Raw genomic sequence first — 25,555 nt, forward strand, 5'->3', positions numbered from 1 at the left:
GATATGGGAGAGAGAAACATAGTAATAGCAGAAATTTTAAAATTTTTCTCCCAGTCTGAGAGAACAAGTAAACAGAAATAATATAATCTAAATGGTAAGCACTGATGGATATTCATTTAACTTAACTCTGATAACTGAATATATGTATTTTCAAATACATACTGAGCTTTCACAATATTTGACTATGTATTAGACTACAAAATATACCTCAACAAATCCTTCCTTCAAGAGAGAGACACACAGGGGCGCCTGGGTGGCTCAGTGGGTTAAGCCGCTGCCTTCGGCTCAGGTCATGATCTCAGGGTCCTGGGATCGAGTCCCGCATCGGGCTCTCTGCTCAGCAGGGAGCCTGCTTCTCTCTCTCTCTCTGCCTGCCTCTCCATCTACTTGTGATCTCCGTCTGTCAAATAAATAAAATCTTAAAAAAAAAAAAAGCTTAAAAAAAAAAAAAAAGAGAGAGACACACAGAGAGAGGGCTCACACACCTGTGAGCATGGGGAAAAGCAAAGAGGCAGGAGGCAGAGGGAAAAGAATCTCAAGCAGACTCTGTCCTGAGTAGGGAGTCTGATGCAGGGCTCAATCTCATTACCCTGAGATCATGTCCTGAGCCAAAATGAAGAGTTGGACACAACCCAATGAGCCACCCAAGAGCCTCTAGACTACAAAATAAACCTAAACAAATTCTAAAAGGAGAAATATAAGCCACATTCTCTGATTAACAACCCACAAAACTAGAAATTTATAACAAAATCAGAAAATAAAAAGTTCTTCAATCAGAAAATATAAAAAGTCTCTCAATCAACATTTGGATAAGAGGGAAAATACAAATTAAATTTGTGGTGTTTCTAGACAATAATAAAACTTCTACACATTAGAGGCGCCTGGGTGGCTCAGTGGGTTAAAGCCTCTGCCTTCGGCTCAGGTCATGATCCCAGGGTCCTGGGATCGAGCCCTGCATCGGGCTCTCCACTCAGTAGGGAGCTTGCCTCCTCCTCTCTCTCTGCCTGTTTCTCTGCCTACCTGTGATCTCTGTATGTCAAATAAATAAATAAAATCTTAAAAACAAAACAAAACAAAACAAAAAAACCTTCTACACATTAGAGGCTTTGGAATGTAGCTATAATAGTGATCTGAAGAAAATTCATTGTTTTAAATAATGTCAACATTAAGAAAAAATGAAGACGAGTGACTAACAGCTCAAAAAGTTAGAAAAACAACTAAAGTAACAAAAGAGGAAAAAAGAAGAGAAAACATTTATAAAGCTAAAAGCAGAAATTAAGAATTTAGAAAACAGAAAGCCAGAGAACTTAAAAAAAAAAGTTTCAAAAGCTCTTTTGCCAGGTGGCCTGTGGCAGCAGGTGTTGAAACCAGTTATTAAACTACTATGGACAAAACACAAATAAAATGGACAAAACACAAATACACAAAATAAGAAATGGGGGGAAACCAGAGAAGTAGAAACAATTTCAAAAAATAAGAAACTATATAAAACTCTCTATAAAAATCAAATACAGACAAAATAATTTTCTAGTAAGATATAACCTACCAAAACTGAACCCCAGACTGAACCTAAACAAACTGATTTTCACAAAGTGAATGGAAGTTTTCCAACAGCTACTACACATCAAACAAAACAGACCATGCAACAATATTTTATAGGAGAATTCTACCAAATCTTGAAAGAGCTGACAATTTTTTTCTTTCTTTTTTAATTAACATATAATGTATTATTTTTTAAATTAACATATAATGTATTATCTGTTTCAGGGGTACAGGCCTGTGATTCATCAGTCTTACACAATTCACAGCACTCACCATAGCACATACCCTCCCCAATGTCTATCACCTAGACACCCCATTCCTTCCATCCCCCCTTTACTCCAGCAACTCTCAGTTTGTTTCCTGAGATTAAGAGTCTCTTATGGTTTGTCTCCCTCTCTGGTTTTGTCTTGTTTCATTTTTCCATCCCTTTCCCTATGATCCTCTGTCCTGTTTTGCAAATTCCTCATATCAGTAAGTTATCATAAACTGTCTCTAACTTTATTTCAAGAGCTAACAATTTTAATACTATTTAAAAACTTGTACATTTTAGAAAATAAAACTTCTAAATTTTTTATGAGATAAATGATTAACACCAAAAGTTGAAAAAGATTACAGAAAAAAAGATTACAGATCAGATCAAACTTACTTTTGCATTTTGATTAAAAAAGTAAAATATCAGCAAACAGAATACAGCATCACATTAAAAGAATCAAGAAACACAAGTTTGGTTCAGTGTTTCGTTAAAAAGACAAGAAATATCATATCATTAGCTCCAGTGATCCTAAGAAGAAAATCTGACAAATTCAACATCCATTCTTGATTAAAAGTACTTAATAAAATAGAAATCAACAGATGCTCTTATACATATACATATATATGTATATATCATACTTAATGTAGAAACAATGGAAGCATTCCTTTCTACGGTAAGGAATAAAAAGAAGATGCCTACTAATCACTTTACTTAACACTGTCTAATTAGTCAATATAATCTGATAAGAAAAAAATTATAAGTATAAAAATCCAAAGGAAGAGGTAAACCTATCATTATCTGTAGATGAAATGATTATAACCTAGAAATAACAAGAAAATTACTTGAATAACTACTATAAAAAAATGGAACTCAATGAAACAGAGCAGGTATACAGAAGTCAAAGGCCTTCATGTATGTGAACAATAACCAGTTAGAATGTATAAATCCATTTAATAGCCAAAAAAAGGGGGAGGGAATATGTACAAGATATGCGCAACTTTTACATGAGGAAAACTTTAAAATACCCCTGAAAGAAACAAAAGTAATCTTGCACCAATAAAAAGGTATAGTGTTTTCTTGGCCAGAAAGACTTAGTATCTTAAAGATGCCAATTTGTCCTAACTATTTATAAATGTAATGAGATTTTAATAATAAAAATAACAGACCATTCTTCCACATCCACTGGTGTTTCTACAGTCTACATGGTAAAATAATTAAGAATAGCCTAGAGGGGCGCCTGGGTGGCTCAATGGGTTAGGCCTCTGCCTTTGGCTCGGGTCCTGGTCTCGGGGTTCTGGGATCGAGCCCCACGTTGGGCTTTCTGCTCAGCGGGGAGTATGCTTACTTCTCTCTCTCTGCCTGCCTCTGCCTGCTTGTGATCTCTCTCTCTCTGTCAAATAAGTAAGTAAAATAAAAAAAAAAACCTTAAAAAAATAAAAAAAATAAAACAAAAAAAAGAATAGCCTAGAAAAGCCTGAGGAGAAATTTGAGACTAGCCTTATAAGATACTATAAGCCATTAAAGAAACGACTGACTACTACATTAAAGTGTCTTTGTATATGTATTTACTATCCCTCAACCCCCAAAGACACAAATTTCTACATGGCAAAATATAAAAACAAGACCATACTACAGGTTAAAAAACAAATAATAAAGGATAAACACAATTCACAATACAAGGGGTCAATATCCTTAATTTAGAAAGCTCTCAGTAAATGAGAAAACTGAAAATCCAACAGAAAAAAGGGGCAAAAGACAAAAACAGCTAATTAAAAAAAAAAAAAGAAATAAGGTGACCCTTACACATGTGAAAAGATGGCCAAATGCAAAAGTTCATGAGGAAATGATTTCTTGCAAATCCAATTAAGAGAATCTAGAGTTTCACATTTCTAGAGGCAACAAAACAGGTAGTCTCACTCACTGATGCACAATACTCAGAACCTCTAGAGGACAATCTGACAATAATGATCAAAATTACAAATACATTTGCCCTTGACCTACTAATCTTCCCTCTTGAAATCTATCTTAAAGATGTATCTACATATACAGGAAACAATGTTCTGAAATGGCAAACTAAACACCCCACCTGTACATTGAAAGAGGACTTCTGAGATATAGCTCCTCAGTGACATATTCCCACAATGATAGAAGCAACTGAAAATAATGCAGAAACTAGGGAGCGATCTGGAAAGATCTAGGGATCCTTGAAGGAATGGCTGATTCCACATACAGAGCAGGAAATACAAGATGAGCCTGAAATTTCCTCCTGTGCTAGAAAGCAAAAATACTACCAAAGACAACAAATACAGAATTAGGAAAAATACCGCTTGGTAATCACTAGTGAAACAGATGATCTGGGTAACGATGATTACTGAATGGACTATTAGTAATAGAAATGTTGACTGGGAGATTTACAATGGAGAGATCAGGCCAACTGATTTAGTATCACTAAAACTGGAACCTCTAGATACTGTTGTGTCTTCTAATATACAATATGAAGCACATATGAAGTATTCTGAACCAGAATCAAACCAAACTTCTAGGGCTAACTTTCACTTTCAGGAAATATAGGGGACAGCGGAATAAGATAATGACACCACAAGAACAAAAGACAAAGGTGGATTTTTGGATATTCTTCAGGAAAAGTGACAGAGCTTCCTTAACAAGTCAATGGCATTTAAGACAAAACAAAACAAAACAAAACAGGAGGAAAGAAATGGGACTACTACATTAAAAAAGTGTATCAGCTAAACATGATAGGTGGATCTTGTTTGGAACCTGATTAGAACCACCTAACTATAAAAGGACATATCTGAGATAATCAAGGACATCTGATTACAGGCAGGGAACTAGAGGTTACAAATAAATGATTACTAAAATTTTCTTATATAAGATAATGGCATTATGACTATGTAAGAAAACACCCATTTTTTAAGAGGTACATACTAAAGTAGTAGAGACAAAATAACTTGTTATCTGGGATCTGATTTAGAAGAGGAAATATAGGAAGTTTAAGGAAGGTGGAAGATTCTTCACAGGCAGCACATAAGTGGCAGTTTATCATACTATTCCCCCTACTTTTATATATACTCAAAAATATTTATGAGCTAAAAATGAAAGTACAATTAGCACCACTATAAGCATCAGTGGTAGGTATAACACCTGGGCTCACCATGACCAACAGACTATTTTCCTTTAAAACATGAATTTCATAATGAAATACTGACTTAAGAGTTAAAAGGACAAAAGTGAGATTGTTCAGATAATCATGTCAAGGCTTTTGTACATGCTTTAATGTGCTTACTTCATGCTTAGTGGCATTCCAGGACAACTTCTGTGTAAAGGCTTTCTAAACAAAACGTAATAAAAATACAAAGGTTTTTCGACTCTGTCTTAGTATGTGTCCAAATATTACTCCCAAGACACCAGTACGTATAATTATATATAAACTGCACACACAGAACGCATAGACAGGATTCAACTACCCAAGACAGAATGTGGTTTTAGCTCCCTTACCATCAATATTAAGCATCATTTTCCACATGGCAGGTCGGACAGATTGATGGAATCCAAACCATACTTCCCTGCCGCCTCCGAGGGGGTGGTCATATCCTTCTGGAGCTGAGAAAAAGGAACGCCCCACAGGCGTATATCTATAAAAATTAAAATGTCATGTTCAGTCCTTTCACTGCCATATAGGTATATAAATTTGCAGAATACAGTAGTCTAGAGTACCTAAACTTAAGTTATCCTAACGATGTTTATCATTAGGAATATATGAAACTAAATATTTTCCAAATTTGTGAAAGCAAAAAGCAGCCACTCTAAATGAAAAACAAAAACAAAACAAAAACCATCAGCATCCTTCACTGAAACTCTCCCTTCCAAAACTCATCTTAGTTTGCGTAAGAATAAATTTTATTTAAAATACTTTATTAGAAACATGTGAAAAGAAAAACCAGTTCCAAACTTAGGAAATGCTAAAGAGTAAATAAATATTGATCAAAAGGCTATTTCTATAAATGTGTTTCCAAAACCTATTTTTCTTTAAAAAGACACATTGATCCTACATATATAGGCACATAAATACAAACATACACTTGTAAGGTGACAGTGTAATTAAGAGTGTAGCAATTTCAACACAAATTGGTATTATTGTATAAATAATGAAATTACCTTTAGAATAAGGGGACTTAACTAAACATGTCAGTTATTCAAGATTTATAGCTTCTAAGATAAAGGTTAGACATTTTTCTAAAAGGTATACACTAGAATAGCTATGTTAATGATGTGCATTCACTTTCAAAAATCAGAATTTTTTCTGTAACATACTTCTGTTGTCAAGGAACTTGTATGCATGCTATTTTTTAAATGAAGTAATCAAAAGATCTAACACATGAAGGTTAATCAAAGAAGGGCTGCACAACCCGCTCTTGGGAAGAAAGCCTTCACACTGAAAATCTAAAAAGAAGAAAAAGCCAGAAGCACCCACTTCATGGAGGGCAGATGTCGTAGCACCACATCAACGGCATGGACAGGATTAGTGCTGATTGGCTTGTCTAATTCCAGTGGCTCAGGCAAGGTCCGTCCTGTCAGTACTTCATGTAGTAGGTGCCAACTCACCCGAGAGACAAATTTAATTGACACCTTGAAAGGTCGATCTTTTCCACCTTCCCCAGGTAAAGTAACATCTAAATCTACCTGTTGATGGGGAAACAATCAACTGATAAGTTGAAAAAGATAAGAACAATTACTTTTAAGTTAAAAAGATATTTAAGAAAAAACAGAGCAAAAATAAAAAGCCAACCTCAATGCTAAATCAATAATCTCTAAGTTGTACTGTTACGCAAAAAAAAAAAAAAAAAAAAGCAAAGTACACAAGATTACAAATAGTATGCCATCTTTTGGTGAAAAAGAAGAAAATGGGAAATATACATATATCTCATTTCTGCAAAAAGAAACACAAGAAGCATGAACCGGAAACAAAGAAACTGGTTACTCTCAAAGGATGGGAAGAAATAAAGGAGAATAACAATTCTGAGTATATTTTTCAGCATAGTTTTGATTTCTGGAACCATGTTAAATAAATTTTTTTAAAATAAAGTTTTATCAGTTAAAAAAATTAAAAATAAAATCAAGAAGGATAAAGTGAAAAAATTAAAATATAACGAAAATTAAATAGAACCGAATGTTTCAAATGAATTACCTAACCATACTGAAAGGAGGAGACAAAGAAAATATTAATGCAAGGAACTCTTGAACGCAGTATACTGAATATATTCTCAACTGGGGATGTGGAGGAGAGGTGGGTGGTATGGTGTAGCAATTCTGAAACAATTTTATAATTGTATGGTAGGAATGAACAGATGTGTAAAGGCAGTGATGTTCTATGGTTCAAAAAAGAAGGAAGATACAAATATGCAATGTGGGGAGTAAAGGAGGAATTCTGGGGGGATAAACCGAAATTTAGAGAATCAGTTTCAACTCATGACTTCATATATATATTTATTAATATATTTGTTATATTTATATATTATATATATAATATTATACAATAAGTAGTACTTGTGTAGAATACTTATGGCAGGTTCACTACATGACATATAGTATTATATATTATTTCTTTCACTTATATATTTTTATTTCCTACCGTCATCCATTTTAGAAATACCTATCACCTAGCAGCATGAATACATACCCAGATTTTGGTTTGTAAGTTGCATCCCCCAACTTAAAGAAACCATTGTTTCTCTGAGAAAGGGCCAGCTGCATGGCCACAGCAGGGAAAACATAAGAAAAGCCTGGATCATCTTGTGTCAGAAAGTAAGGAAGTATGCAAAATAAAGTGTGTGATCAAAAAGGAAACAGGAATCATCTTAAAGGGGCTCCCAATGGCCAAATGGGGCAGTGAAATAAATAAAGACAAATAAATTAGGGAAAATAAAATGCTCTCCGTTATAGTCAATATCAACTAATAAATGTAGAAGGAATGACAGAACTAGAAAATCAGCGTTACTAATTACTAATAATTCTTCCAAGTAAAAATCATCAATTACTTAAAAATCTAATGAGAAACAGGAGCCTTAAAGTATCTCCCATATCTGGGTGACTGGGTGACTCATTCAGTTAAGTGGCCAACTCTCCCATCTCGGCTCAGGTCATGATCTCAAGGTCATGAGATGAAGCCTGCATGGATGCCCCACTCAGCAGGGAGTCTGCCTGAGGTTTTCTCTCTCCCTCTGTCCCCATCCCCACCCCGGCTCATATTCTCTCTCTAAAATAAACAAATTTTAAAAATCTTTTAAAAGTATTTCCCATATAAAAATTAAAAACTTCTTAGGGGCTCCTACGTGGCTCAGTAGGTTAAGCATCCGGTTCTTAAGTAACCTCAGCACAGGTCGTGATCTCAGTCAGTGTCTTGAATTCAAGCCCCATGTTGGGCCACACCCTGGGTGTGGAGTCTACTCAAAAACCGAGAAACAAAACCAAAAACACTTCTGTGCATCAGAAGACAGAATCAACAAAGTGAAAAGGCAACCTAAAAAATGTGAGAAAATACTTGCAAATCCTATATATTAAGAAAGTATGAAGAAACCCTAAAACTTAACAGCAAAAATTAATCCCAATTTTTAAAATGGGCAAAGGATGAAGATATGCAAATGAGCTCATGAAAAGATGCTGAACTCACTAATCATTAGGGAAATGCAAATCAAAACCACAGTGAGATATAATCTCATACCCATTAGGATGGTTATAATAAACAACAACAATAACAACCCAGAAAACAGCAAGTGTTGGCAAGGGTGTGAAGAATTTGGAATGCTTGTGCATTGCTGGTGTGAAAGAACAATGGGGCAGCCACTATGGAAAACAGTATGGTGATTTCTCAAAATGTTAAAAATAGAAATTACCGCTTATACACAAAGGAACTGAAAGCAAGAACTGAAACAGGTATTTGTATACATTCCCAGCAGCATTTTTGTAATACCCAAAAGGTGTTCATCAATGGATATGTGGACAAACAAAATGTGGTATATACACACAATGGAGTATTATTCAGCCTTAAAAAGGAAGGATATACTGACACATGCAACAACATGGACGAATTCGGAGGACATAAAGCTAAGTGACGTCAGTCACAAAAACACAAATACCGTATGATTCCACTTAGATGAAGCACTAAGAGTAGTCAAAGCCATACAGACGAAAGATAGAATGGTGGCTGCCAGGCACTGAGGGGAGGGGAGAATGGGGACTTAAGTATTTCATGGGTACAGTTTCAGTTTTACAAGATAAATAGAGTTATAGAGATAAAGACTGGTTATGATTACAAATGTACATTAAATGTACATTCATGCCCCTAAAATGTACATTAAAAATGGCTCACCTGGTAAATTTTACCACGGTTAAAAATAACATCTCCCCACAGGAGAAAAAGAAAAACTTGACAGGAGAAACCTGGCAGACACCGGCTTAGCCAAGTGATCAAACTTAGTATCACCATTAATAGAACAAATACATATTAATGTCTCCTGATAAGATCCACTGATAAAGAAAGAACACTTGTGTAATTATTTCTGCCAAAAATGTTTAATCAGAGTCTAATCAAGAGAAAATCAGACAAACCCATATTGAGCGACATTCTACAAACAATTTGCCTGTAATCTTCTACCATGTTAATGTCATGAAAGGAAGAAGGCTGGGAAGCTGTTCCAGAATAAAGAAGACTAAAAAGACGTGGTATCTTGGGGCAACTGGGTGGCTCAGCAGATTAAGCATCTGACTGTTGATTTCGGCTCAGGTCATGATCTCAGATTTGTGAACTGAGCTCGTTGGGCTCTGTTCTCAAATGGGGATCTGCTTGAGAATCTCTCCCTCTCCCTCTGCCCCACCTCCGTTCATGCGCTTGCTTTCTTTCAAATAAATAATCTTTAAAACAAACAAACAAACAAAATGTGGTATCTAAATACAATCATGAACCTGTACTGAATTTTTTATTAGAGGGGAAGAAATGCTAAAAGTCATCAGTGGAACAAATGACAAAACTGGAATATGGGTTGCTGATTAGATAAAATCTAATGCAGAATTTAGTGGAGTGGATAACCGTACTTTGATTTTTATCCTTGTTCTTAAGAAAAACATATTAAAGGGCATGACACATACAACCTTCTCTTGAATGGTTCAAGAAAAGATAAGCATGGATGTGTATTTCATCCCATATAAATATCTACAAAGATAACGAAAGAAAGAATGATAAGACATATGTGGTAAAAGTTAAGGAACACTGGTCAATCTGGGTAAAAGGTCTACATGAGTTCTTTAATTCTTACAACTTTTCAGTATGTTTAAAATGATTTCAAGAGGCTTCTGGGTGGCTAAGTCAGTTAAGAGTCTGCCTTTGGCACAAGTCATGATCCCAGAGTCCTGGGATGGAGGCTTACATAGGGGTCCCTGCTGAGCAGGAAGTCTGCTAATCCCTCTTCCTCTCCTTTTGCCTCACCCCTTGCTCTCTCTCTCAAATAAATAAATAAAATCTTAAAAAAGAAAAACCTAGAGGGGCGCCTGGGTGGCTCAGTGGGTTAAAGCCTCTGCTTTGGGCTTAGGTCATGATCCCAGGGTCCTGGGATCGAACCCCACGTCGGGCTCTCTGCTCCGTGGAGAGCATGCTTCTTCCTCTCTCCCTGCCTGCCTCTCTTGCCTACTTGTGATCTCTGTCTGTCAAATAAATAAATAACATCTTAAAAAAAAAAAAAGTGTAGTTAAAAACAAAACAAAATATAAACCTAGAAAAATATAAATAAAATTATTTCAAAATAAGAAGTTAAAAAAGGGGGACGCCTGGGTGGCTCAGTTGGTTAAGCAGCTGCCTTCGGCTCAGGTCATGATCCCAGCGTCCTGGGATCGAGTCCCACATCGGGCTCCTTGCTCCGCAGGGAGCCTGCTTCTTCCTCTGACTCTGCCTTCCACTCTGTCTGCCTGTGCTCGCTCTCGCTTGCTCTCTCTCTGACAAATAAATAAATAAAATCTTAAAAAAAAAAAAAAGTTAAAAAAGATAAATAATATGCTCATATATATATGGACTATAATAAAATGGTAATAAATGCATTTTTTAAAAAAGATTTTTAATTTATTTTTCAACAGAGATCACAAGCAGGCAGAGAGGCAGGCAGAGAGAGAGAGGAGGAAGCAGGCTCCCTGCTAAGCAGAGACCCCGATGCGGGGCTCGATCCCAGGACTCTGGGATCATGAACTGAGCCGAAGGCAGAGGCTTTAAACCACTGAGCCACCCAGGTGCCCCGGTAATAAATGCATTTAAAGGGAGATATTGCTAGGTGCCTGGGTGGCTCAGTTGATTGAGGTCCGACTCCTGGTTTAAGCTTGAGTCATGATCTCAGGGTCGTAGGACTGAGCCCTTGTTGGGCTCCATGACAGATGTGAAGCCTGCTTGAGATAGCCTCCCTGTCCCTATGCCCCCTCCTCCCAACCCAATCTCTCTCTCAAAAAAATAAAATAAATAAAAATAAAAAATAAAGGGAGATACTGCAAAGAATAGCTCTTCAATAAAGGAATACACCTTACCCCAGTAGTTGCCACAGGAAGTGGATTGGCTGTGTAAAGGCTTCTTTTTCCATCATAAACTGGTCTACGGTCCCCAAATATAGTCACTTTAAAATGCTGAACCATTGAGTCAACCACCTCCCTAAAAAAGGGGAAAAAATATATTCACATAATCCTATCCATGATGAAATATACAAAATACAAAATAAAGTAATTCTTGCACTATTTAAAGATGTCAAAATTCTAAAAGACAATCATACTGATAAAGATATTGCTTTCACGACCATACCGTAGGATACCAGAAAGACTGATTTCTGGCAAGGGATAAGAATTTCACAAACAACAGAAAAGAACGAATCCAGTGAATTACTTAATCATTCTAGGCCTCAGTAAACCTGCAAAATATTATCCTCAGAAAATGATCCTCAATTCCTTTTACCATCTCTGAGCACTACCTGACACATGCACTTCTCTATCAAACAGTGTGATGCTCTTCACGCTGGGTCCAAATACCACCTAGTACATGTATCTATTAGAACATTTACTCCACTGTATTATACTTATTGTACACTTCACTTCTACTAGACTGTGAGATTCTTTTTTTTATTAATTATATTTATTAACATATAATGTATTATTTGCCCCAGGGGTACAAGGTCTGTGAATCATCAGGGTTACACACTTCATAGCACTCACCACAGCACATATACTCCCCAATGTCCATAACCCAACCACCCTATCCCTACCCCATCCCCCAGGAACCCTCAGTTTGTTTTGAGAGGTTAAGAGTTTCTTTTGATTTGTCCCCCTCCTGATCCCATCCTGTTTCATTTTTGTCCTTCCCTACCCCTCAAACCCCCCACTCTGCCTCTCAAATTCCTCATATCAGGGAGATCATATAATTGTTTTTCTCTGATTTATTTCATTCAGCATAATACCCTCTAGTTCCATCCATGTTGTTGCAAATGGCAAGATTTCATTTCTTTAGATGGCTGCATAGTATTCCACTGTATATATATATATATATACACCACATCTTCTTTATCCATTTATCTGTTGATGGACATCTAGGCTCTTTCCATAGTTGGGCTATTGTGGACATTGCTGCCATAAGCATTTGGGTGCACGTGCCCCTTTGGATCACTACATTTGTATTGTTAGGGTAAATGCCCAGTAGTATGATTGCTGGGTCATAGGGTGGCTCTATTTTCCACTTTTTGAGGAACCTCCATGCTGTTTTCCAGAGTGGCTGCCCCAGGCATTCCCATCAAGAGTGTAGGAGGGCTCCCCTTTCTCTGCCTCCTCGCCAGCATCTATCGTTTCCTGACTTGTTAATTTTAGCCATTCTGACTGGTATGAGGTGGTACCTCATTGTGGTTTCGATTTGTATTTCCCTGATGCTGAGTGACATTGAGCACTTTTTCATGTGTCTGCTGGTCATTTGTATGTCTTTTTTGCATAAATTAGACTGTGAGATTCTTGAGAACAATAAATACCTTTGTATCCCCCTCAATCCTTTTCAACCTCTCTCCCCACCCTCACATTATGTAGCCAGTAAGAATATTCAGAAACTATCTTCATCCAACAAACATTTTTATTTTTTTTAAAGATTTTATTTATTTATTTGACAGAGATCACATAGGCAGAGAGGCAGGCAGAGAGAGAGGGGGAAGCAGGCTCCCCGCTGAGCAGAGAGCCCGATGTGGGGCTCAATCCCAGACCCTGAGATCATGACCTGACCCACTGAGCCACTCAGGCGCCCCCAACAAACATTTTTATACTATATACACTTACGTGGAAAGATACTCAAGACTTTTACATTAAAAAATTAGACTATAATGAGAATGATAAAAAATCTCCACAAATCAACATTTATTTTTGTACATATATTTCTTGTAAAAGCAGTGGAAAGTTACCTAGAAGAATATGTACCAAAAAGATACAATGACTATCTCTGGTAAGGGAAGTGAAAAACAATTTTTTATTTTGTCTAAATAATCTAAATATGTTATGATGAGAGTATATTTATATATTACTGGTATAATTTACAATACATTTATAAGAATGGGGAAAAAAGATTTAATTCTAGCCTGTGGGTAGGTAGGAGAAAGGAGAGAAAAAGGCATTCTCTGATACAAAATAACTGAGCTGACTTGATACCTAGAGCAATTTCCTACATGCTCAAAATTTCTATTTTCCTCTTCTTCAATTTCACTTTGCTGAAATTATTTAAATCAAGATCAAGCCTCTTCTAGAGTAAATTTTACAAAAAAGATTCAACTCACTGATCCATTTTTTTTTTTTAAGATTTTATTTATTTGACAGACGGAGATCATAAGCAGGCAGAGAAGCAGGCAGAGAGGGAAGAGGAAGCAGGATCCCTGTCGAGCAGAGAGCCCGATGCGGGGCTTGATCCCAGGACCCTGGGAGCATGACCTGAGTCGAAGGCAGAGGCTTTAACCCACTGAGCCACCCAGGCGCCCCTCACTGATCCATTTTCACGTCCAAAAAATTTCAGAATTTTCTGCCATTTACCATTTTCTTCTGCAGGCATTATCAAGTCCAGTTTCTTAGGTGAAACTTTACAGATCTAATTTGTCAGAATGTTTTGGCTATTTTGTCATTTTTCCTCAACAATAAATTAGTATAACTTTAAGCTTACCAAATCCTGGCAGCCCAATCAAACCACTCTAAGAATCAAAATGATTGGAGGAGTTAAAATAGCTGTGCTAAAACAACTTAGGGGGAAAAAAATGTTCTGTTTCAATATCTAGTACAGCATATTCTTTTTTCTTAAAGATTTTATTTATTTATTTGACAGAGAGAGAGAGAGATCACAAGTAGGCAGAAAGGCAGGCGGAGAGACAGGGGAAAACAGGCTCCCCATGGAGAAGAGAGCTGGACGCAGGGGTTGATCCCAGAACCCCAAGATCAAGACCTGAGCCGAAGGCAGAGGCTTAACCCACTGAGCCACCCAGACGTCCCCACAGTATATTATTCTTCATGAATGTTCTAACAGTGGACAATTTACCTCAACCGCTAGAACCTCCAATGGAATCTAAAGCGGAATTCAACATATCTCCCCCATGTTATCTAGTTATCCTATTCACTGCTCCTCTTTATTGGGACCTCCCTTTCCTCATTTAACCAGATTCAAAACCTGGCTCATCTCTTCATCCAATTAGTTGCTGACCTCACCTCTCTGCAGTATTTCTCACATCAGTCCTTTACTTTTCATTCCCAATTACCACGATCCTAAATTATAACCTCATGTTCCAGTACCTAGATTAAATTTTAAGTCTCTTGTTTTTTATGCCTTTAATTTTTTCTTCTCCAACCCAACCTATATATCACTGCCAAATGAGTGCCCGAACCCCACTTTTATGTCCCAGATAAAAAAGGTTAAGTAAACCATACTCCTCAATTCATGGCTTATTTTCATCATTCATCGTAGGAGACCTCTCTTCTTTCCTTACACCTCCATTTCCTAAATTCCCTTCTTCTTTCCAGTAAGTTATCTCTTCTAAGTGTTTGATGAACATCCTTCTGTTTGCTTATATTCCCACCTTTATCCTCTGGCACTAGGTTTAAAAAATGTATTCATACTGCTGTGGGACACTTAGTTCATTGTTTCTCACTAGTGCAAAGTAGTCCATATGTTGTCTATCCATTCACCTAACAATCCAGACTTCAACTGCAAGCCACCAAAAACAACGGCGCATTGCAGTATCTCTTACTATATCCCTTTATGGACTTGTGTGAGAATTAATCTCTGGCTATATACCCAGGAACAAAACCGTCAGGCCCAAATGAATTTTATCAACTAAATTATGAAGAACTGCCAAACTGTTCTCCAGAGTGGATATATGATCTACATTCCTGGAGATCCTATTTCCCCATATCCCAGATAAGATTTGTTATTATGCAGCTCTGCTTTCTATTTTTTGCTAGCCTAGCACATAAAACTAAAATGTTATTTTAATTGAGATGTCTCCTATTACTAATGAATTCGAGCACTCCTTCATGTACTGTTCTTTTGTTAATTCCTTGTTTGTTTCTTTTGCTCATTTTTCTATTGGGACCCCAGTCTTCTTGTTGAATTGAAGGAGTTTCTTTGATAGCCTGATAGTCCAATATTAATTCATTAATAGGTTTAGTTATTGCAAATATCTTCCAAATGTTTTCTGCCTGTTAACAATATCTATGTATTTGAGATGAAATCCTTAATAGAGAATCATCAAATGAATCATTTTTCACCTTATGGTTTCATGCTTTTGAGCCTTGTGTCAGGCTCCCTGCTCAGTGGGGAGTCTGCTTGTCCCTCTACCTCGGCCCCTCCCTCTCCGCTCATTCTGCCTCTCACTTTCTCTCAAATAAATAAATAAAATCTTAAAAAAGAGAATTACTTTCTTAATACTAAATTACAAATTGTTTTATTAACTCTAGTTTTTCTATATATATATAGTTACCTATATATATATAGTTTCTATATATAGTTATCTATATATAGTTTTATATCTATCTCTAGTTATCTATATATATAGGTTACCTATATACGTAGCTTACACACACACATGTATATAGTTTGATCTATATTATTTTGGCCATTAATCCATCTGATGTATGTATGTATTTATCTATTTATCTATCTATTTATTTATTAGACAGAGAGAGAGAGAGAAAGAAAGAGAGAGCACAGCAGGGGGAGCAACAGAGGGAGGGGGAGAAGCAGGCCCCCTGCCGAGCCAGGAACCCGACTCAAGACTTGATCCCAGGACCTGGGGTCCTGGGGATCCTTCAGCCATGACCTGAGCTGAAGGCAGAGACTTAACAGTCTGAGCCACCCAGGCGCCCCATCTGAGGTCTTTCTTTATAAACAGTGTTATATAAGAGACTCTATTTTATTTTTCTCTATACAGTAAGCCAGTGGTCCCACACCATCTACTAAATAGTCTATACATAACCAATCAATTTAAAATGCCATTTTTTTGGGGTGCCTGGGTGGCTCTGTTGGTTAAGTGTCCAACTTATGATCTCAGCTCAGGTCTTGATCTCACAATCATGAGTTTGAGCCCCACATTAAAATAAATAAAAAGCTATTTTTATCTTATAAGTTCTCAACATATAAATGAATCTGGCTCTTGAGTTCTCTATATTGTCCCAGTAGTCTATTTGTTCTTAAATAAGTGTCATATGTTTTCACAATTACTAAAGTGTTTTATTATACTGCAACATGGGACAAGGCAAGTTCCTTTTCTTTTTCTAAGTTAACTAGGGCATTCATGGAAACTTTTAATCAGAATAGCCTTCTAAAGTGGTCCCCCAAACTATCAATACCATAAACAAAAGAAATACATCTAGTGCCCTACATATAGTAAATAAGAAAAAAATACCTGTTAGTTAAGAAACCCTCAAATTATTTATCCTTAGGAGACACTGCTAGAGCGCTAAAAACAAATGAGAGTGTTAAAAGTTATTAAAACACTACAACAATGAACTCAATGAAGATGAAATATAATAAGGGCAATTGTAAAATCTAAACATTTGTTTAGAAAACTGCAAAAAGAACAGATTAGAGGATGTGAACTTACTCACTGCTTTTGTGGAAAGGGGCTTTAGATGACTCTTAAATCCAGACTGAGCTAATAGTGGGATGTAGCTACCTCAAAATTAAAAAAATTTAGGTGCATATATTTAAGTGCCCAGTACAAAGCATGTAACATCCCATCACATATTATATATAGTCATTTCACATTCTGAAGTACTCTGTTCGATTTGGAAAAATTTAAGACCCTAAAAAAATGAAACATAACCAGAAGGTAATCCTGACAGAAGTTCATATAACATGGGTAAAAATAAATCAAACTAATAAGGACTTCAGGACTGGAACAGGAAAGACTCAAAGGAAATTACAGAAGGCTCTGGCTATTTTGATGGACTGTCATGTGATACATTAAGCATAAAATCTACCCTGTATGAAAGGATAGAATTAGGATAAAACTCACAAATAATTGGAAAGATTTAAGGAGCTAGACTTTGGAACAAAAATTTCCTACATTTCTTACACACCAGTGGATTATTCCCAAGTGGATTACACTCATATAAAGTAAGTTCATCCTTGCTAGAGTAGCTCAAGGAGCATTTATGTCCTAGAAGATGCCAACCAGAAGACTAAAATGAATAATCTCTGCAATCCCCTCTAACAGTAAAATTTAATTAGGAGAGTACCAAATAATGAAACAGTGCAGATTTTACCATGCCATCAGATATAAAAACTTCTTTACGAATAATTACACTAAACACTGAACTCAAGCTCTTAGAGCCTTAACAGAATGGTGTTAGAATTCTATATATACTGGGCAGCTCTAACATTAAACTACTTTTAAATTCCTAACTGCTAAAATCTATGTTTCAAAGGGAATAAGCTTTTCTAAGGACCATGATTTATTCTATCTCTTTAATCTCTCACTAATATTTTGTAACTGATACATTTAGAAGTTTTTTTTATTCTTTGTTTTTTTTATTTGACAGAGAGAGAGACAGGGACAGCAATACAAGCAGGGGGAGTTGGGGAGGGAGCAGCAGGCTTCCCACTGAGCAGGGAGCCCAATGCAGGGCTCTATCCCAGGACTCCGGGGATCAAGACCTGAGCTGAAGGCAGGTGTTTAACAACTGAGCCACCCGTGCGTCCCTATATTTAGAGTTTTAATGAAACTTTAGTATGCAAGTTAACAAAAGGACAAATCAAGGAACTGCAAATTTTTCTTCTTATCTCAAAAGATACTGTGACAAAGAGTAATGTATTAGGATGTTCATCAGGCAGGGATGTGGAACTAAAGAAAAACTCTAAAATAGTAATTTATCTAATCATCTATTGAGGGATAGCAGCAAAGGTGCTCACTGTATTATGAAGAGAGTCTGAATTGGGAAACTGTCAATTTAAGAAACCTTTACATGTGCTAACATAAGCACTGGAAGATAAATAAGTAGACATGACTCTCTAGTCCCACTCTGCCACTATGTTGTTATGAAAGTTACCTGGCCTCTCTGACTTTAGTTCCTTCATCAATAAAAATGGGATAATAGGGGCATCTGGGTGGCTCAGTGGGTTAAGCCTCTGCCTTCGGTTCAGGTCATGATCTCAGGGTCCTGGGATCAAGTTCTGCATTGGGCTCTCTGCTCAGCAGGGAGCCTGCTTCCCCCCCACCACCGCCCCCCGACTCTGCCTGCCTCTCTGCCTACTTGTGATCTCTCTGTGTCAAATAAATAAATAAAATCTTTAAAAAAAATGGGATATTAGTCTCTGGGCTGTTACAGAGATCACATGGAATATTAGTGAAAGAACTTTTGGGTGAAAAAGCAATGATACTATTTCTATGTAAAAATTTAAGCATGATTATCTCACAAATATACTTCAAGATGATATTGAAATACTGAAGTCTTCCAAACAACAAACAGATACATCACAACGTATTAGTATCAAATTAAATTAATACAGAGAATGAAGCCTGGCAATTAACATAAACTGTGAACTGAATTTTCTTATGTCACAGTTGTGGAACTTTGTCTAAGGTGCAGTTGTTTATTATAGTATCAGTGGGGAAAATCCTTTGATCTTCTGTTCAAATGTAGAAATTTTAGTACAACTTTTAAGTGTATATTGTAGTAAAATTACAATTACCAAAATATGCAAAATATTTTAACTTCTAAAGCAGTATTTAGGAAAGCAATTTGGAAAAGAAAATCTGAGTAAATGGGGATAAGAACTTCTAACCAATCTTTAGTGGTTTCCTTTAACTAATGACCTTAGTCTGAAAAGGAAAGAATTCTCGCAAAGTACGATATGATGCATTTTTGTAGAGCCTTGGATAGAATTTAAAAAGCCTTAAGAATATCTGAGGATTACTTCAAAAATGGAACCTACCTGAGTACATTAGGTTTTACAAAGGGCTACAGCCTACCTTTCCCACTCTTACCTCAACCACCACTTCCTACATTCTGGTACCAAGTCTTTTGACTCCATCATGCTCTGGTGCACAGACTGTAAAGTAAAATTTAATATTGGTTTCAGTAAGTTCCACTTTACCACCTGACTCATACAGCAGAAAAATGGTAGGAGAGGGAAATTTTATTGTAAAAAGGAGAAGAAATTATTAATCATTCTATGTGCTCATAGAGACCCACCTTTATCTCATTTCTAGTTATCTCTTATTCTCTGCTCTCAAAAGGCAGAACGGGAAATATTATTTTAGTCAATACAAGAAGGTATGAAATCGTATTTTCTCCTGAAAGTGACTATTCATATCAGTTTAGTATTCACAGCTCCAATAAATTAATCTGTCACTATAGTATAGACAGAAAGGAAGACTGCTAAGGTACAATAAGATGGTAAAATCACCCCGAGGCTTGCTTATAAAACACAACTAAAACAGCTGGTGGTCTCTCCTTATATCCTTCTAACTCTGAATTTATCTTCATAACTCTTGAATAAGTAACAGAGAAGGTAGCCAATGAATACTTTTGCATCAACATAAAGCTTAAAAGATACAGAGTAAGGAAGAAAGGAGTAATACTTTAGATCAAGTTTTTAGTATTTTATAATATAAAAGTTGTAGTACACCAGAGCATTTTACTAAAAACGATCTTCAAAATCATTTCACATGGGTATGAATTCTTTCATGATTTTATATAACTACACTTGCTAATCCAGTACAGTAAACATTACTAGTATTCCCAGATAACTGACAGATTACTTCAGATTGAGAAATCACTTTTTATCTCAATCTGGTTTACAATAACAACTTGATTCTAGAACACTTCTTTAGCCATCACTGACTTCTTAAAAGACACGGTCTCTTTTCAGCTTTTACACCTTGGCTTCTTTGAGCATCTGCCACTGTGATCAATCCTTAAAATTCACAATCCTTTCTTTACCTTCTCTGAAACAGCTTATACTTTGTCCTGGTTCTCCTACTTTTCCTGATCTAAGTGTCTTCACTGACAAACCTGAAATAATAGTATCCCCAGAGATCCATTCTTAATCTTCTTATCTTGACTCTATTCACTTTCCCTAACTTTAACTATCATCTACATGTTGATATATCTCAAATCTTTATCTTGACTTATTTCCTGAGCTCTAGGCACTTATTTCCAATAATCTACTGAACCTCTCTGTTTTGATGTTTCTTATGTAATTCAACCTCCAAATATCCAAAACAGAAAATAAAAAACCTGGTCCATTCACCATTTGTATTTCTGTTAAAGCTACCACTATTGCACAAACTAGGAATGATGAAGTCATTCTTCTCTCTTCCCTTTCCCTCCACACCTAAATTATTCATCCTTCTTCTAAATGTTACATCTAAGCTCTTCCTTCATCCCCACTGCCACTGCTGGTAGTTAAGTCTTAGAAAACACTACTTTTAATCTAGGAAAGTATGTATCAGAGATTCAACGGGGTATGCTAGAGTATGAGGGGAAAGAAGTTAGAAGTATTTATATTTAATTTTCATCTAACAATTAGAAATTAAGATTTACGGGCACCTGGGTGGCTCAGTGGGTTAAGCCACTGCCTTCGGCTCAGGTCATGATCTCAGGGTCCTGGGATCGAGTCCCACAATGGGCTCTCTGCTCGGCAGAGAGCCTGCTTTCTCCTCTCTCTCTCTCTGCCTGCCTCTCTGCCTGCCTGCGATCTTTCTCTGTCAAATAAATAAATTCTTAAAAAATAAAAAAAGAAATTAAGATTTACTAAAATTCATGGATATGGATAGACACTGAGGTCTTCACTTAGCCCATGTTAGATGATCAGATGTAACAGATGATATACAGGAACCCTAAGAGACTAACAGGACTTCTGCAACATGCAAGAGTTAACAGTGTACTGCAGCAACATTGTACGGTGGTAGATGTTAAATGCACTTATCTTGATAAGCACAGGATAACTTACAGAGTTGCCAAATAGCTATGTTGTATACTTAAAACTAATATAACACTGTATGTCAACTATATTTCAATCAGAAAAAAAGAAGCAACAATGGAACTCTCACTCACTCACTTTCAGCATGTTATAACTTACTTCAGTTCAAGTGTGTGGCATATATTCAATCTGATTTTTGGTACATGAATCTGAAAATTTCAAATTATTAAATATATTATTATATAGTTTATTTCAAAATATTGTTTTCTGCCTTTAATTTTTCTATAGTTATGTTAGAATAGTGGTGCATTTCTATAAATTTAAAAACTTTAAATGTGCACATATACATTTATTTATCTATTTATTGTTCAGTCCATGGTCAAACACATTTTAACTGATGGGGATGAGTAATCAAAGATTTGAAGACCACTGATCTAGACTACTGCAAACAGCATTCCCATTGTTCTCCAGAACTCTGGTCTTTCCTCTTTCCTTTCTCTCCTCCCCGCTGCTTTTATTTTTAAGATTTTATTTATTTATTTATTTGACAGAGAGAGAGAGAGAGAGAGCGAGCGCGCAGAAGTGGGCAGAGCGGCAGGCAGAGGGAGAGGGAAAAGCAGGTTCTCCGCTGAGCAGGGAACCCGATGCGGGGCTCTATCCCAGGACCCTGGGATCATGACCTGAGCCAAAGGCAGATGCTTAACCAACTGGGCCACCCAGGCGCCCTCTTTCCTTTTTTTTTATTTAAGAGATTTTACTTAATCATTTGAGAGAGAGAGAGAGAGAGTGAGCGAGCACGAGCAGAGAGAGGGGCAGAGGGAGAGGGAGAAGCACACTCCCCTCTAAGCAGGGAGCCAAATGCGGGGTTGGATCCCAGGAACCTGAAATCATGACCTGAGCTGAAGGCAGAGGCTTAACCAACTTAGCCACCCGGTGCCCCTGGTCTTTCTGTTTTCTAATTAATTTGCCACCCTGCCATTAGTTATGCTTTAAAATATAGATGCTCCTCGTGTGTTCAAAGCCTCCAATGGCTCTCCACTGTTTCTGAATTCACAAGCCTTAGCATGGATTTGAGACCCTTCACGGGGTGCCTGGGTGGCTAAGGTGGTTGAGTGTCCAACTCTTGATTTGGGCTCAGGTCATGCTCTCAAGGTTGAGATCCAGCCCCGTGTCCAGCTCGATGCTCAGCAGAGACTCTGCTTGAGATTCTCTCTCTCTCCCTTTCTCCTCCCCACCCCTACTGTCTCTTGCTCTCAAATAAACAGATCTAAAAAACAAAACAAAACAAAACAAAAAAACACCCTTCACAACTTACCCCTGGTTAAATTTTCAGACTCAAGGTACTCTATTCATACTGGCCTATTTCTTTTACATAAACATGTCATGGTTTTGTTATGTCCACTCTATATAGATTTTTCTTTCTTTTGTTCTACTATTTAGTTCAGATAACATATATATATATATATATACATATATATATATATACATACATATACACATACATATATATATACACCCCATCTTCCAAACTAAAAGCAAGAATCTCTGCTCCTTCACCACAGCACATAGTGCATATCTCACAGAACTTGTCACTACATACAGATTATGAAATCTCTAACAGGGATCACATCTTATTTACCTTGTTATCTCCAGAACCTAGCACTAGACCTGATACAAAAAAGGGGCACAAAAAGTTAAACATGAATGAAAACATAGGGAGGATCCTAAAATGATTTTTAAGTTTCAAAAGTTACTGCAGAATTTAAACTTTAATTCCTGTCAGGATCCATATACTCTTTAAATCCAGTACCAAAGAGTACCTACCTTGGTACAATCATGTGGTAAATCCAGACAGCTAATTTAAATTGATTTAACTCAATTTAAGAAAAAAGTGGAGCAGACAAAAAATAAGCAAATCATGCTACATGCCTAACAATACTACACAGCTGTTACTATAATTTAAATCCACACAAATGGATAGATGTTAGGAATAAACCCTACCTATTAGTCCCTGATGTTTAGGAATATATTTATTTATAAAAGTATCTTTCAACTTCAAATATATTGTAGAAATATTAGCTAGAAGACTAATTATTACTGAGTAATTTGTTGAGAATTTTTAAGTCTGAAATAATCACCATCTGTTAGCTTTCCTATCTTCCAAGTCATTAACTAACAAGGAAAATAAAACTTGCTTATTAACTGACATATAATGCACGGTACAGTTTCCCTAAGATAGCTAAATACTCGAAACTACACTGTTCAGTTTTCACCGGCAGTGTTTTCTGGGTTATGTTCTTTATAGCATTTTAATCAGAATTATGCTCCTCTATAGGAATGATACCAAAAGGACAACTGGCAAAAGAAAAAATTAACTTCTTAATCAAAAAAAAAAAAAAAAAAGTGTTTTAAAAGACACCATCAAGAAAGTGAAAGGCCAACAGGCAGAAAGGAAGAACATTGCTGCACATCATTACATCTGATAAGGGACTTTTAAATATACATAATGAAGAATTTCCAAGACTCAATAACTAAAAGACAAATTATCCAACTTAAAAATGGGCAAAGGACCTGAACAGACATTTCTCCAAATAGACAAATGGCCAATAAGTACATGAAAACATGCCCAACATCAACCATCAGGAAAATACAAATCAAAATAACAATGAGATGCTACCTAAAACTCCAAGGAAGGCTATGATAAAAAAGATAGGTAACAAATGGTGGTAAGGATGTGGAGATGCTTGGATCCATCACACACTGTTAGCTGGAATGTAAAATGATGCAGCCAATTGGGAAGAGAGTCAGGCAGTTTCTCAAAAGGTTAAACAGAGTTACCAAATCATTCCAGTCTTAGCAATACACTCAAAAGAAATGAAAACATGTGTACACACAAGACCTTATACACAAATGTTCACAGCATTATTCATTACAGCCCCAAATGCAAACGACACATGTTCATCAACTGATGAATCAATAAACAAAATATCTATACAACAGAATAATATTCAGTAATAAAAAGGTAGTACTGATACATGCTACAACATGGATGAACCTTAAAAACATGTGAAGTGAAAGAGGTCATTCATACAAATGGCCACATATTATATGATTCCATTTATATGAAATGCCCAGAAAAGGTAAATCTATAGAGACAGGGGCGCCTGGGTGGCTCAGTGGGTTAAAGCCTCTGCCTTCAGCTCAGGTCATGATCCCAGGGTCCTGGGATTGAGCCCCGAATTGGTCTCTTTGCTCAGCAGGGAGCCTGCTTCCTCCTCTCTTTCTGCCTGCCTCTCTGCCTACTTGTGATCTGTCTGACAAATAAATAAAATAAAATCTTTTTAAAAAATGAAAAAAATACATGGAACGCCTGGGTGGCTCAGTTGGTTAAGCAGCTGCCTTCGGCTCAGGTCATGATCCCAGCGTCCTGGGATCGAGTCCTATATTGGGCTCCTTGCTCACAGGGAGCCTGGTTCTCCCTCTGACTCTGCCTGCCACTCTGTCTGCTTGTGCTCTCTCTTTCTGACAAATAAATAAATGAAATCTTAAAAAAAAAAACAAAACATTAAAAAAAAAATCTATAGAGACAAAGTATATTAGTGGTTGCCAGGGGCTACTGGGGAAGACAATGGTGAGTGACTACTAAGGAGTAATGGGGTTTCTTTCTTTTTAAAGATTTTATTTATTCATTTGAAAGACAGAGAGAGAGAGAGAGAGCGCGTGCGCGCACGCACGCAAACATATGAGGAGGGGGAGGGGCAGAGGGAGATGGAGAAGGAGGCTCCCCCCTTCTCTCTGCTCATGGTGAGCAGAGAGCCCACCATGAGGCTTGATCCCAGAACCCTGAGATCATTGATCATTACCTGAGCCAAAGGCAGCTGCTTAACAGTCTGACCCACCTAGAAGCCCATAATGGGGTTTCTTTTTCAGAGGATGAAATGTTCTAAACTTTTATTGTGGTGATGGCTGTATGCTATCTCTTTGAATACACTAAAAACCATTGAACTGTACACTTTACACAAGTGAGTATGTGAATTTTGTATAAATGAAGTTATTTTAAAAAAGTATGTCCCTCTCTTGGCATATTACCTATTTATAACACTGTGTCAATGACATTCCTAATAAGAGCAGAAAGGGAGTTGTTTCCAACACTCCAATCTGAGATTTCTATTTAAAAGCCAAAATGGATTCAATATAGATTTTTTCCTTCAAAAATTCAATCGTCAGTATCGCATGACAACTGTATGCAATATGTACAAATATTTGGCACTCTATCACAAATCACA

The 25,555-nt window shown here is 36.7% G+C and overlaps 1 protein-coding gene across 10 annotated transcripts in view; it reads right to left on the bottom strand.

Annotated features, from left to right (window-relative positions):
- Positions 1-25,555, bottom strand: part of LOC116600647 (protein argonaute-3) — a 127,065-nt gene that overhangs the window by 68,448 nt on the left and 33,062 nt on the right. For 6 of the 10 annotated variants that reach the window (XM_032360803.1, XM_032360805.1, XM_032360802.1 and 3 more), the window contains 3 exons: positions 11,375-11,495; positions 6,288-6,496; positions 5,312-5,448 (listed from right to left, as the gene is read on the bottom strand). In XM_032360803.1, the coding sequence (XP_032216694.1) occupies positions 5,312-5,448; positions 6,288-6,496; positions 11,375-11,495 (467 nt within the window). Of the gene's footprint in view, positions 1-5,311; positions 5,449-6,287; positions 6,497-11,374; positions 11,496-16,944; positions 17,147-19,329; positions 19,395-21,428; positions 21,479-25,555 lie in introns of those variants that run through there. The other 4 variants (XM_032360807.1, XM_032360808.1, XM_032360806.1 and 1 more) reach the window with 4 other exon arrangements.

This window comes from Mustela erminea, chromosome 10 (genome assembly GCF_009829155.1).
Source record: "Mustela erminea isolate mMusErm1 chromosome 10, mMusErm1.Pri, whole genome shotgun sequence".
NCBI lineage: Eukaryota > Metazoa > Chordata > Mammalia > Carnivora > Mustelidae > Mustela > Mustela erminea.